General features: G+C 25.0%; 3 protein-coding genes across 6 annotated transcripts; 2 read left to right on the top strand and 1 right to left on the bottom strand.

Annotated features, from left to right (window-relative positions):
- The first annotated feature begins 624 nt into the window (after nt 1-624).
- On the top strand, nt 625-4328 carry LOC113560515 (GATA zinc finger domain-containing protein 14-like). 4 transcript variants are annotated; one of them, XM_026966429.1, is made up of 6 exons: nt 625-1660; nt 1725-1793; nt 1891-2034; nt 2830-3499; nt 3620-3733; nt 3795-4328. In XM_026966429.1, exons 3-6 carry the CDS (start codon nt 1915-1917, stop codon nt 4121-4123), a joined length of 1233 nt encoding a protein of 410 aa, XP_026822230.1. In that variant the 5' UTR covers nt 625-1660; nt 1725-1793; nt 1891-1914; the 3' UTR covers nt 4124-4328. The 4 variants fall into 4 exon arrangements, with proteins under 4 accessions (XP_026822230.1, XP_026822228.1, XP_026822229.1 ...); XM_026966427.1 differs by having other exon boundaries at nt 627-1660; nt 2830-3733; nt 3795-4326; XM_026966428.1 differs by having other exon boundaries at nt 633-1660; nt 3620-4323.
- Nucleotides 4329-5663: 1335 nt separating this feature from the next.
- On the bottom strand, nt 5664-8083 carry LOC113559817 (protein mothers against dpp-like). The gene is made up of 7 exons (XM_026965583.1): nt 8071-8083; nt 7632-7895; nt 7395-7566; nt 7113-7334; nt 6946-7046; nt 6341-6539; nt 5664-6270 (listed from the first exon to the last, which is right to left on the bottom strand). The coding sequence occupies exons 2-7, from the start codon at nt 7884-7886 to the stop codon at nt 5870-5872; spliced, it is 1350 nt and encodes a 449-aa protein (XP_026821384.1). The 5' UTR covers nt 7887-7895; nt 8071-8083; the 3' UTR covers nt 5664-5869.
- Nucleotides 7408-12626, top strand: LOC113559825 (intraflagellar transport protein 57 homolog). Its single transcript, XM_026965594.1, has 9 exons — nt 7408-7544; nt 9615-9794; nt 9871-10033; nt 10107-10225; nt 10283-10439; nt 10497-10617; nt 11809-12005; nt 12086-12230; nt 12312-12626. The coding sequence occupies exons 1-9, from the start codon at nt 7540-7542 to the stop codon at nt 12479-12481; spliced, it is 1257 nt and encodes a 418-aa protein (XP_026821395.1). The 5' UTR covers nt 7408-7539; the 3' UTR covers nt 12482-12626.
- Nucleotides 12627-15756: the final 3130 nt, after the last annotated feature.

Here is a 15756-nt window from a genome sequence, read left to right as displayed (position 1 = left end):
ATCATGTCAATTAAATATTTATTTGTATGACATTATTGCATTGATTATACTTTATTGTGATAATATAATGGCCAATGGAATAACTTATTAATTTTGGAACACTAAATACCTATGAAAATATGAAATAGTTACAGCCCACAAAATATAATATAATCATAGATTATAGATAATATTATATAATAGAATAAATAGATTAATAAATATTTTAATAATTATTATAATAAGTTTTTAATGAATAATAATATTATCTATAAATTGTTTGTGTATTGTTTATCTATTTGAATGTATTATAAATATATTTTTTACAGTGTGTCTCCACCGCAGATTTGACTATATTTAGTTTAGAGTGGAGACACATTATTAAACACAAATGGAAGAAAAGTAAAATAAAATCTAACTTTCAAATTATTATTTATTTTTATTTGGTTACTCTTAATATTAGTTTTTTGGGACACAGAATTAGAGAAGAAGCGAAGGTTCATTACTCAATACCCGCCATTTTTTTTTATGAAGCAGCAGCTGCAACTGCTGCAAGCTTGCAACGTTATACAATGCAATATGCATCAGTTATATCACAAAATAATATGCAAAGTATAATATATTAAAAAATATCTAATAATTAATATGCCATATGACCACAATAGCAATAGTGCATAAACTAAAGTCATTTGTTGGACTTTGAAGACCCTACTGCCCACTGATCTGCAAATAAGTAGCACGATTTAAGATTTATCTTTAATTTTTCTTGAATACATCAGCTGTAATTGTAGGAACAATATGTGAGCACTCACAAACTATATTTCTTGATATTTTTTTATCGTATGGTATATTTTTTTCTGTTAGGTATGATCGGAACAAAATACAAATTTAATTTTAACCATTCGCGCGCATTAGAGTATGGATCTATTGGTTGGAGACTTCCACGTAATTTGATCGGCTTATTTCATGATCTGAGGTTATACTTATAACCTAAATGTGTATAGTAGAAATATCATACCACAATATCAACAACTAATGAAACGTAACGCTGACTCCCACCATTTTTCAGTTCTTCCAGGTATTGCGTATCACGGCGAACAGGCTGTGAAGATGTAATTTGTGTCAATTTTGTGATCATACCTCATGCCTTTTAATTTTATCATGTTTAAAATCGCGTTATAAATTATAATTTTAAAACTTAAAACTGTTTATGGCAATGACAGCAATAAGTTGAATTGAAGAATAATATAATAGACTTATTGGTGTTTGTCGCAGTTGGTGTTTTGGTGATACAAATTTCTTTAGTCAATTAGTCGTCTTTGACATTGCACAATGTTAAACGCTCATAGTGTTTAATGTTTACATTTTGTATTTTTGTATACAATTTCTTTCCTTGACACGTCGTAGGTAGTAGCAGAATATGTTTGTATTGATGGTGCCGCTGCATGCCAGTATAGTGTATATACGTTGCCAAAGACCAACGTGTTTTAATTTTTAAATCAATAGTGATCTACAAAATTTGATACCTGAAACCTGATAAGGTTTATTATATTATTTTGAATATTTTGCTATCGCCTAAATATTAAATTAAATAAGAAATAACATATTATTAATTTTTTTTTTATCGACTCTTTGGACATTGATCATTCATAATTGATGTTATTTTTGTTATACCTTAACTGTAAGTTAAAACATGATTTCACTGGTTTGTCTTATACTCATACTTCATATCTTGTATTTTATAGATTGAGGAATTTCAATTTGTTTACTATCAATAGATTATTACCTGAAGAGTCGTAAACTCACAAGTCAAAGTAAGTTTAAAATTTAAATGTTCATATTGTATTTATTTCAAATTTGATATGAATTATATGATATTGAAACAAATTATTCATTAATCTGTGTTTTTAGCTAATACACTCATATTGTCTTGTGATGGATTCTGCTGATGATGTTACCAATAATGACGAAATTGAAAAAAGAGTTAGAACCCTTTGGGTGGGTAATCTTCATCCGAAAGTGTCCAGCAGAGATATAGCCGAACTGTTTTACCAGGTAATTATAAAACATGTAAATTAACTTATAATTATATAGATTTAATTAAATCTTATTGATTGTTAGATTGGAAACAATCAAATAAAATGATATCATTATACAAGATAAAATATTGCTATAATATACACTTGTAGTTGGAAACAAGAGATAATTCAACTAACATAATCTTAATCAAATTTTAATTATGGTATTAACCTACATATATTTATTTATTTTTGTGACTTTCTTGTGATGATTTTATAATTTTTATATTATTATTATGTATTTAAATAAATAAATCGATTATTTACTATCTGTAAAATTATAATTAACCGCCATCCCCACCCCGAGCATGGCAGAAACCTACGGGTGCCCAAATATAATTTCTGCCAATCAGGTGTCCGAACTAGGCCTTTGAGCCTACTGCCGGACTACATACGCCTATACAAAAAAAAATAATAAACTAATGTGTTCTTTACATTTCATTTATGATTTATGTTATGGCTAAAAATTAAATATTGGGTAGGTAATACACTATTACCAAAAATTATCTAACTTCCAACTGCAAGAAGAATGTAATATAATAGTTATCTTGTTCTTAATATAACCTATTTAGGTATTAAGGTATATGCTAATATGGCAATATATATTATTACGTTGTTATTTTAATATGATATTAGTTTTTTGATTTTTGTTAATTTTTCTATTTATAAACAAATATGTTATTTTATTTTCTGTATGTTTAAATATTTAAAATTAAGTAAATAAATATGCACTTAAATATTAATTAGATTTTTTATTTTGGTTGTTTTTAAGGTAGGGCCAGTTGAATATGTAGAATTTGCGTATGACGAAAATGAAATATGTGAAAATTTTGCTTTGGTTGTGTTTAAATATTCAAGTTCAGTGGAAGATAGTTTAAAATTTTTTAAAGGCACTAAGTTGTATGGGTTGCCAATAATAACAAAAAACTACTCAAATCACTTTGAAGATCCAGTTTTTAATGAACAACTTAATTATTTTAAACAGTTAATAAAAGTCGAACAAAACTGTCAACCAAATAGTCCTACTGAATGTAAATGGATTGATCAAAGTTTAGATGAGAAAAACATTCCAGAAAGTCTGCCTCAACCACCTATGCATGAAGATCATAGTCATAACAAAAATCATGATAATTATGATCGTAGATGTAGTTCCAAAGTTAATTCAAGTAAATATAGACATCATGCTCGTAATTCTAAACGCCGAAATTCAGTAAACAGTGGTGAATATTATCCAATCGATAAATCTCACCACAGTCAAAAAAATTATAAAAATTCTGAACACAACAGCAGCTCTGGTTCAATGGAAATGTTTAACTATGAACGGGATTCATATTATAATAATCCAAATAATGATCGTAAACATCATGATCATACATCATTTAATCGAAAAGAAAGTGCATACCACAATCAGGAACCTATGTCTACGCATGAAAAACATTCTGGTAAAAATAATAATATGCTAGTGCGTGACCTAAGAGATACTATGTTTAGGAAACGTAATCGCTTAGATTCTAATTTTCATATTGATATGAATACTAATGCTGGTTGTACATCACTATTAGATCTCAGAGATACTATGTACCAAAAGAAGAACAGTAAGTATGAAGATCTTGGACAACAGAATTATGAATTGGATTCTAATAATAGATGGTCAGAAAGAAATCAGAACATACATGGTAATAGTAGTTACTTAAACAAAGAACCTCGCAAAAATAACTATAATTCTGAGCGTTACAGTGAATCAAGTACAAAATATCAAAATAATTATGCTGATAGAAGTTATAACCAAGATAAATCAAACAATGGTATTCAAGAATATGGCAGTGAATTTCCTAATAATTATAATGATGGTTATAGACGCGACAAAAACTGGCGTAACAATAATAAGTATAACAATCCTCAGAACATGGAATCTAGCAATCGTCAGCACAATTCTTACCATCCTTACAAACGAAGCAATGAACACAGTGGTCATAACCGCAATAAAAGTCACAACAGAGGGGGTTCTGATCGATCAAGACATAATTATTATTCATAAAATTAATAAATTATTAATAAAATTTTAAGAATAAGCTCATTGTACAATTTTGAAGTTAACTGTTAAGTATATATTTTTTTTTAAATTAAAATTACATTATATAAATATTTTTATATTTATCAAAATAATTAATTTGTACATTAATGTAACAGTTAGAAAAAGATCTCGAAACAGATTTATGATTATTCAATGCCCATTTAAAATATATGCATCACATATATTATTATTTAGTAAATATTTAAATTTAAGTACAAAATCAATTTTTTAAAGTTAAAACTTGAATGATTGTTATAGTTCTTATTTTAAATTTTATTATAATAAAAAAATTCCGTGTAATGGAATATTTTTTTTTAAGTATACTTCTATGAAGTATATATAAAAATTTGTATTTTGTTTAATTTAACATAGTTGATTAAAAATCTTATGATTTAATATAGAATATAAATAATAACCTAACATTTTATTTTAACATGTTTAGGTTTGATTAATTTAAAATGAGTGAAAGTATTGGGTCACTTATCTTAGCCCGTATTGGGCATATTACAAGACTTTCATCTTAAATATAATTATAAATATTTTGTTTAAACGTATAAAACAGATATTATTTTTTTAAGCAATTTATATGTTTATTTGATTAAATTTTTAAAATAATTACTATTTGTTTGTCATAAATAGCTAATTTAAAATCTTTCGTCTTAAATAATTTTTTTATCATACAGCTATCATAAAATATACAGTTTCAAAAAGATCATAACTTACTTCAAAATAATAATATCAATAAAAGGCTACGTGGGGCCCTGGATAATTATCTTACCTTTAAATTTTATAATAGGTCAGTTCACTCTAATATCAAAACTAACATCACAATATTCAAAATGATGAATGAAAATTTGCTATGTTGCACGTGTGTAAGATGGAGACAACACATATGGGTTCTACGTCCTCTTAAGTATAACAAGGATTCATTGCCCACTTCTTTTCAATAAATTACTTAGGTCAATATAAGGCATGGAAAATTCCAGATTTTTTATGTGAAAATGTGCTTTATGTTTTGTAGGGTTGATCTATTTATATTGCTTTGTCTTGCAGATTACAATAAGTTAAAAAAAATATTTAACGCAGTGCTGAACTGTTATCTCTAGATACAATAACAGAATTGAATTCTCAAAAATTTCCAATAAGTAGCACTTATTTGGTATATATAAAAATAAAACAATTTTATTACATAGACCCTGAGGTGTCATATATTTTAATGTTTATATGTTATAAACATTCAATTTTAAACAAATAAGTCACTTGCTTAAATTAATAAATGGTAAATAAATATCTTTATATTATATAGAATTACTTCATTTTATTACTCTTTATTTTTCCAATCACAATTATAAGAAAATCATTTAATATATTATACAAAAAAAAAATTGATCAATTTATTATTAAAGCACAATCTTAAATACAATATATTTATTAAAAACATGTATTTCTTTGAAAAATAATTCATAAAAATAAGATTTGAAAATTAAATTAACATTTTCTATTCATTATTGATTTGAAGCAATTTTCACACATGAATTGTATTTACTAAAAATATTTAAAAACAACTTAATAATATAAAAATATATACTTAAGTTATATTTATATTTATTTACAAGTTAAACCATTAATCAAATAGTTTCACAAAGTATTAAAAAAAAATAAACTTTATAAAATAATATTTTACCAATTTAATGGTCATAGGAATCATCAAATGAAATTTTAAAAACATTTCTTAATATTAAGAGTGTGATGTTATAGCATCATGAGGTTTTCCCATTTGTGTCAATACCTTATCAAGCCATTGTAAAGGTCCATGTAAATGTATCTCAATCCAACATGGTGTACTTGTAACATCTTGACGGTGATAATCGGCCCCCCAACCTTTTACAAATGACATACGTATTGTACACATTTTGGTTAATTCAAAAACTGCCTCAAACCCATGATTAACTGACTGTGATAAAAGACCAGCAAATTCTTGATTGTTAAATATACGCAATGAACAACCTGGTGGTATTTTACATACTGTAGATGGATGAAAACCATGGTGTTGGTTACAATTACGTGATTGAACGAATATAGCAGAGTCAGATAAACATTCAGCAAAGACTTCACCTCCAACATAATAAAGTTGAACACCTAAAAAAAATTAATTATAAATACTGAAATAGATTTAATTTTGATAAACTAGAATAAAATATAGTAATACCTTTGCCTATATGTCGTCTAGTATTTTCAATAGTTGAATTGCGATTTACATTAGATAATTGACCAAGGCAAAATCGATTTAAATCATTTCTAGGGTTTGTAAAACCATCCACAACCACATGAGGTGAATGACATTGGTACACTTCACCTACTCTAGAATTGAGTTCGTAATATGCTATACTAGCCCAACAAGGTTGTTCCTGAAAAAAAAGTAATAAGTATTAAACAATTTGTTATTATTCTTATAAGCAGTTTTAAATTACAGAATTACTGTTGAATACAATTTATTGATTATTAATTTTAATAATGAATAATTAAAGCAATTCATGATCAGGGGAAAAATAAAAGCTAAATAGATCATATGTTCAATTTGTTATAATATTTAATTGTTAAACTTATTTACTAATTATTTGTTTTTATAGTCAAATGGCTCAAATGTAATTAAATAATTTACTAACAAAAAATATATCTATTTATGTTTCAAATTTTTAATCATTAATATTTGTTTTTATTTTTATATTAATAACTTAAATTTTCATAGCTTAAAATATTAATACATAGCCTCTAAATAATAATAATTAATTAATAATAAAAAACATATATTACTTGATAAACTATTGGAATACCATCAAGATCTTCTAAATTGGTATTTTTATCGATATTATTTATTTTGTTTGGATCATCTGCTGAAGAAAATGAAGTATTCTCTGAAATATTTATAAATTAAAATAAAGACTATATAATCATTTAGCTTTTGTTCTAAAATACTATACCAATTAGAGAAGTATCCGAAAAAGGATTAATGTTATTTGTAGAAGAAATTTGATTAGAAACATTAGTTGTAGTTTGATTGGTAGTTAATACACTTTCAGGGAATCCATCAGTATTCATTGATACATTAATTGGCATTCCAACATCAATTGGTGGCTGATATTGTTGCAATGCCTGTTGTGGAGCATACTCACTTTGACGAGGAACTAGTACTGGCGGTAAAACTATCAAATAAAAAATGTTTATAAATTCATTAATAAATATTGTGTACTTTATGATTTTACCTGGACTTTCAACTCTTTGATAGTGATATGGATTTATGCAAACATCTTTTTGTTTAGCAGAGAATGGAAATTGACAGTGATCAACTGCCTTAAGCTCATGGTGTGACTGAAGATCAGGCCATCGCCATACTCTACAGTATATAACATGAGGTAAACCTTTCCTGTGAGATACCTAAGATTACAAGCTTTTAATACAAGTTTATGATTGTAAACAAACATAAAACAATATGTTCTTACTTGCAATCGACCATCAAGACTTCTAGGTATAGTAACACATTTACTTGGTTGTCCTGGTGAACTTAGAGCTTTTTGTAAATCTTCAGTTGCCCCTTTCGTTTTTTTTAACTTTTTCATTAGTGCATCCACAGCTTTTTCAGCCCATTTTTCTTCTTCATCTCCTTGTTTCCACCCTAGTAATTTTTTTACAGATGGGCTGGTAAATGAAAATAAACTATTCAAAGCACCTCCTGTTGTATCCATTTCTTCAACCATTATTACTACCTATTCAAGCAGTAAAATACACATATTAAATTCTATGTGCATTATTTGCTTGTCATATATTTAAATATTTAATAAATCAAAATAAATATAATGTATATTTATATTTAAATAAGTAATAAGTAATTAATATAAAACTAAATAATTAATTGCATATAAAGTTCCTAACAATACTTACTAAGTTTAATACTTGATTTATAAATTTACAATGTATAATTAGTTTATATACACCTAAACGTGTAAAAATAATTTAAATATTTATATTTTTTTATTATTTATTATACATATTGCTATGTAAGTAAGTAAATAAATTACAAATAAGTTAATATATATACTTCACTATTTATATATTTGTTTTAGCTTTAAAAGTGAAAATTATTCATTGAGCAAATATTCAAAAAACAATAGTTTGGAATCCGGCATTGAATATTGTAATAGTTTTCAAGTTTTACAATGTAGAATGACGGAATTAGCGCGTGCGCATTTTTTAAATATTATAAAATCGATAATTATATGCACTATAACATCGATAATGTATTGATTTTTTACTATGCGCATGCGCAGTACAGAACAGTATAGCTGATAAAAATTATAATTATAAGCATGTATGTATATACATATATAATATACATGTGTTAACTGTTAAGGAGTACTGTTCCGAATGTTCCGTCGTTTCTGGATGCCGATAACAGCAACATTTTTAAACAGAAAATAGTTTTTTTTTTCAACTTTTTTCTACTTACAGGCTATAACCAAAAGAAGTACACTAGGTACCTATTTTAAAACACATAATTGTATTTTGTATGATTTGTAATAATTTTTTTTAACATTAATTATTATATTACGTATACATCTGTATTAGTTAACAGTAGAGAGCTATAATTATAAAGTCTTAGTTAACAGTAAATTTAAGTGAAGTGCCATTGAGAGACATACATAGGATGATGACTTGTTAAAAAGGCCTTTCATTGATGAAACTTCGGATAATAGTTATAGTCATAAATTGAATATTTATTCAATAAATAAATCTTGGCATCAATTGAATTTTAGACACCTTCAGAGGGTTATTTTGCAGCGAATTATGGCCCATTGACTTAAAGATTTTAATGACTAAGAAGTGTGAATATTTCAGCTGTGAAGACGAGTAAAATTTTGGACAGATGGATAGAGTACTTGATGAAGTGATCTTATTGATATAGACTTTAAGAATTGGTGACCTAAAGTATTTAATGGAAATATTCTATCTAAAAAGTTTGGATACAAATTTACTATTAGAATATGAAGATTTGGTTAAGTCTTAAGTTGAATTCTGTTAGTCAATATGAGTTTCAGTAGTAGTGCGTAGAAGGCAATATTATTATAAATGCGTAGATGTTTGAATATGAAAAAAACATATTATCAAATTTGAATACTTTTCGTTGTTTATTAGTATATTATGTATTAAAACATAATTTTTATTATAACCTATCTATTTTAGAAATCTCTAATCTGCATTTTTTATGTGATTGCAAGGTATTAATTAATTATAAAGTGAATATAAATATATTTAAAGTATTAATGATTATTTAATTAAATTTTTTTTTTATTCCTGGATAATTTATTTCTGGCAATTATAATTAAACAACTTCTTACTAAATATAAATATGTTTGTACATTTATTTTAATATGTATTTAACTAGTTAATAAATGTTTTAATCAAATTTATTTGTAATTTTATTATAGGACTGAAATAATAAATATGGATATTCAGTCAGTAGATTCTAGTCGTAGTCGATCAACTAATCGGAATGAAACCATTTCATATCAACATTTTCTTGATATGGAAACCCTATGTGATCGATTAATACTGTTAGATTATGAAACTTATGTGGTGAAGTCATTGAAAATGAGACCAATTAATAGGTAAATTAAATGAGTTTTAATTAATAAATATTCATCTTTAATTAAATAATTACTAATATAACTAATAATGTATTAGACATTATTTTGCTTTACAAACTAGTTCTGGAGAACAGTTTTACATGTTTGTATCTTTAGCCATATGGCTATTAAGCAAACTTGGTAAAGATTTAAAACCGCCTCAAGAATATGATGACCCAAATTCAACAATTAACAGTATATTAGAATCGTCTGCACAATTAGTATGACACACATATTATAATATTGAACTATTAGAAAATATTCATAAAAATAAACATTTTTTTTTTTTTTTAGGAATTATCTATTGATTTTCCCGTCAATCAATTAAAACAAGGTTTTGGAAAGCATGTCATTGACATTTTAAATGGACTTGCAAATTTAGCTTTAAAAAAAAATGAATTCACCTACAAAAAGTAAAAAAATAATATTTTAAAATGAAAAATTACTTGAATAGTAACTTTATTTTTTAGGCCAATATTTCCAGTTGAAAAAGAAGAAATAGAAGAATTACCTGAAAATAATGCAGAACTTTTATTGGAACATGTTGAAGAAGAAATGGTCTGGACTGACTCCGATTCTGATGAAGAAAATATGCCTAATGTTAATGATTTAACGGTTTTAAATAGGGTAAATAATAAATATTTTGAAACTTAATATAAATTACTACAAAAATATTAATTCCAGAATAAAAGACCAACCTCTTTTAAAACAAATGAAAATTTAAAAATTTCATCTACCAATAAAGAAGAATGGAACCTAGAATTAGAACAAGTACTTCCTTCATTACGAGTAACAATCAAACTAGGTATTTAATTAGATCCTAACAAATAAATAACTTTAGTTGTATCTCATTAAATGTTAAAAAATATAACTTAATAATATTTAGTTTAATTTTAATTTTCATAGTATTTAAATTATTATAAATTCTTAATTTATATTTTTTAAAATAGCCTTTTAATATTTTCTTGAATGCTTACAGTAATTTTTACTTTAAAAAGTACATGTCATCAATTTTAATAAATAATAATAAGTTTAAAAATCGTCAATGTTCTCGTATTTTTATTTTTTGATTCTAATTTTACAATGAATGTAATGTATGTGATAAGTTGACGATAAAATGTTTTTATTTTCAACTTTGAGGGTGGTTTTGGATACCAAATTATATCTAATCAAAATAAAAAAATCCAAATACTTTTTTTTTCGTAATTGGGGAAAACAAATTAATTAAAAATAAAAATGTTTATACTTAAGGAGCCGCTATAGCAGCATTTGTTTTCTCTGTCTATCTGCCACGTAATATAGGAACACAGATACTCCGTATTTCTACGATTACAGTCCCTGGTTTAGTTTAAGGCAAAAGCACCTATTACATATTTTATAATGAAGAGTATTTCCTATGCATTGACCAGATAGATTTTTAATATTTACATTTTTTATAAATATAAGTATGTTTTAATTTAAAATAATTTCGATTATTTGTAACCATTAATCACTTATTCAAAAATGTAAAAATTACAAATCTATCCGGTCAAAGGCACAGAAAATACTCTTCTTTATAAAATATATAATAGGTGCTTTTGCCATAAACTGAACCAGAGATTTGTAATCGTGGAAATACAGAGTATCTGTGTGATAATATTCAGTGTATCCTTTATTATGTGGGAGATAGAGAAAACAAATTCAGGTGTTGTGGCCCCTTAACCAAATTTTGACTAAATTGATTTTTTTATTTTGTTGCAATTTAAGAACCGTTTTTGGTGTTTAATGATATTTCATTATCATTAGTAGTGATCTACTCGACACCTAACGTACAGTAAAGCAGTACCCACTTGCTTACTTTATTTATTAAATCTAAACAATTAATTATTTATTCCATTTAAAATCAGTTTAGAAAGTTATAATTTATATTTAGATTGTTCAATGATAAATATTATATTATGTTTGAATTGATTCTTGAATTTGTATTTGTTAAATTTAATATTTTAAATAAAATTAGATTATAAAGATTGGCGAACAAGTTTGAAACAAATGAAAGAACATAAACTTATGATGAATGCATCCATAGAAAAAGTCAAACCTCTTTTGACCAATCTTTGTAGTACACTAGGAGAAACTATGGAGAAAGTTTATAGTAGAGAACAATATTTGAATAGTTCTTTAGACAACCTTTTAATAGAATACCGTAATTCTCAGGTATAAATTTAAAAAAAAGATATCTTAGTATACTTAATTTGTAATAATTGAAAGTATAATTTTATTCTTTTACTATTTAGGATGAACTGGCTCGAGTTAATGAACATTATAAACTTTTAAGTAATGGTATTGTAGAACGACAAGATACATTATTAAAAATAACTGAACAATTAGATATTGTAAAACAAGAAATGGATGAAAGAGGATCAAGTATGACAGATGGAAGTAAGTATACTACCTACTACCTACCATAGACTATGATAAATTCATGTTATTTTAATAAATAATTATAATATTCAATGATAGCACCACTAATCAATATCAAAAAAGCAATAGCAACTATTAAGTCAGATATTATGGAAATGGATGTTCGTATTGGTGTATTGCAACATGGATATTTTATGTCTAAGGTACACGAAAAATCTGTTATTCAAGATCCTATGATAAGGCCAATATTTCCTAGAACTGTGTTATAATAATATTACATATTTACATTTATTCCTTGTTTTACTTTTAAATTAATTTGTAAATATTTAGATTTTATGTCTTTATGATACATACATTTTGTAAATTATGTTTACATTAATATTTTTTTATATATCACAATTAAGCAAGATGTTTTATACACCTATTATAAATTAAGTGCAATAAAACACATTTTTATATAATAAAAATATAAAATAATATAGTAATATTGTGAGATTTATACTTTATGTTAACTCCTTACAAAAAATCTGCAAATTATTACTGGATAAGTAATTAATTCAAATCTGAGTCTCACATCTCGTACATATATAAAATTGATAGAATCTTATTATATCTTATATAAAATAATGTGGTGAAAGGAGATTCTTTTAAAACAATAAAATCCATAATATTTACACGTAAATAATTTTAGTCCATAAATAATGTTTTTTTGAATTATAACAAAATAATTAACATTATTATTAATCATACAAATATGCAATTTCATACAAATTCTAACTTCAAATGTCTAAAAAAAAATTGTTTTTTTTTTTTTATTCTAGTTTCAGTATGATCTACTTAAGAGAGTCATTGTATTAATTTTTGTATTAAATGTTCTATATTTTTTACTACAAAATACTTATAGTGCAAAAAATGTAGTAATTTTGATAAATTTTGTCAAAATTTGAACTTCAAATGTTTGTAACAAAAGAATTGTACTTATGCATTTTTAATATTTTTATACATATATCTAGGTATTATAATAACTTTCGTGGAATCTTGTACTGTTCTCAAGAATTTTGACTAAGCAAATGATTATTTATTAAATTTAAAAAAAATGAAACTAAAAAAAGTTGAATAATTTAATTGTTTATAAATAGTTCAAATAAGTCAAAATATTTTGAAAACTTTGCCATGTATATTGTATAGTAAATAATTATTTATTTATTATTATTTTATGCCATATTGCCATACGTCTTTTACAATATAGTAATAATGACTACAGGTAAAAATATTTATAGATAGGTGTATATATACATATATATATATATAATATAGATAACAAAAAAATAGTTTTTAAATTAAAATATATAGTATTAAATAACAAGCTCTTAATTGCTAACATAGATATTGATAATGAGAAGGAGAAAAACCAAGTAAATAATGTGTATGTGTATGTATATATTTATATTATACAACAAAACAGAAACCTTTATGAGAGGTCCATTATAACTTATTGCTTGACTGTTAATAAGAAACATAGCTCTCCTTAAAGGGTCATATTCTAAACAATTTTTTCTGACTGTAATTAAGCAATAGGGGCTTTTATATTTTATGAAAAATATTTATTTGGTGAACATTTCTAATATCGACCATTATTCGTTTTGAATGACAATAAAGTATAAAAAATTATTTGATGAGAAATAGTTATTTTATGTTTCAGTAAATATTTATCCAAATTTAGATATAGAAAAAAAACTAAACAAAATTTCAAATTTCAAATGTCTATCAATAGCTCAAATAGAGTCAAAATATTTAAATAATTATATTATGTGTATGAAATAGTAACATATTAACATGAATATTTGGTAAAAGCATTGATTTTACTATTTTGGAATATAAAATATAAACCTATTATATAATAGTATATTCTAAAATCAATGGTAAAAGGTTCAAGTATCTATAGTTATCGTTTTTGGGTTACAAAAAAAAAAAAAATCGATATTTGATTCTTTATTTATATTATATGTAAAATAGTAAAATACTATAGGTATTGGTAGATATATGTCTGTTTTAGAGCCTAATTTTTAACTGCAGTGCGTCAGTAATAATGTATACGCATTTTGTATTTGTATTTACGACGATTGAAATCAAAAAAATAGTAGATAGGTTAATATTTATGTTAATTTTGTTTTAGATATATATATATATAATGCATATATAACATAATCAGGGCTGGTGTTAGTGGTTGAAGGAAGGAGGGGTAGTCACAAGTGGGGTAAATGTCCAGGGCCTAATAAAGAATATTAAAAATTCATATTGGCAGCAAATAACTAAAATTTATACTTGTACTACCCACATATGTATATTTTCGTTACCTAAATAATAATTGTGTTCACGCGTGTTATTAATCATTTATCATTTACAATAATTTAATCTAGTGGATATTTCAGCGTATTTACATTTTTACAATTTTAAAATTTTGAATTTTACTACTATAAGTTCTGACGATTCAAATGATAATGTCGAAAATAATTTTTTAGACATCTTATTTAAATGTGATGGCACTGATAGCTGCAGATGAGGCATTTATCTGCAATTAATCAAAAATTTATGCAAGTTAAAATCTCTAACGATGATTTTGGCTTTTTGTATGAGTTTAACATTAGTAAAGTTATTATCGAATTTTGGTTTAAAATATATTAGTTTAAACTGATTTAAGAGCTATCTGAAAAACAGAAAACAAATAGTTAAAATTAATGACATCATAGGTGAGGATATGAGAATTAATTGTGGAGTACCACAGGTTTGTGTGTTAAGTCCATTATTGTTTATCTTATACATTAATTCTATATGTGACATCAAAATTGATGGTCAAATAGAAGCAATAGTAGAATACGTGGATGACACGTCACACGTGTCTACTGTTTTTATGTGATACGCGGGATGAAGTTCGTACAATAGCTATATCTACAAGATTTAAAAAATGTAATAAACTAGGTACTTAAATCACAGAAAACTAACAATCAATTACAAAAAAACAAACTTTATAAATTTTACAATAAATAAGGATGATAAAAGTTTTGATTAATTATAATTTAATATTTATGATAATTTTGATTCTTGTAATGTTCTAATATATCAAAAAATATATAAAGTTTCTAGTATTAGATACTTAGGTTTAACATTTGATAATAACATGAAATGGAACTCATGTAATTAATATTGTGATGCGTATGCATTTATTATCGTTCAGCTTTTACAAACTACATTACTATGGCCGTTTCTACCAATATAAACTATATTCGTATAATTTATTTGTCACTATTTCAGGCAATTTTCTAATATGGCTTATTAGTTGGGGGGGGGGGATGAAGCAAAATGCGTTTAGACCACTACAACTTTTACAAAGAAAAATTGTTAGAATATGTTTAAGTAAAAATACGTTAATTGGTTCAACTAAAGAAAATTTTAAGTTATTATATGTGTTACCATTTGAGTCTGTTTATAAGAAAATAGTTATTGTATATATACAATTAAAAACTTTAAACCGTATCTGGATATG

Source organism: Rhopalosiphum maidis, chromosome 4 (genome assembly GCF_003676215.2).
Source record: "Rhopalosiphum maidis isolate BTI-1 chromosome 4, ASM367621v3, whole genome shotgun sequence".
Lineage (NCBI taxonomy): Eukaryota > Metazoa > Arthropoda > Insecta > Hemiptera > Aphididae > Rhopalosiphum > Rhopalosiphum maidis.
Note: the sequence above shows the minus strand (reverse complement) of the source record. Positions and strands in the feature narration are given on the sequence as shown.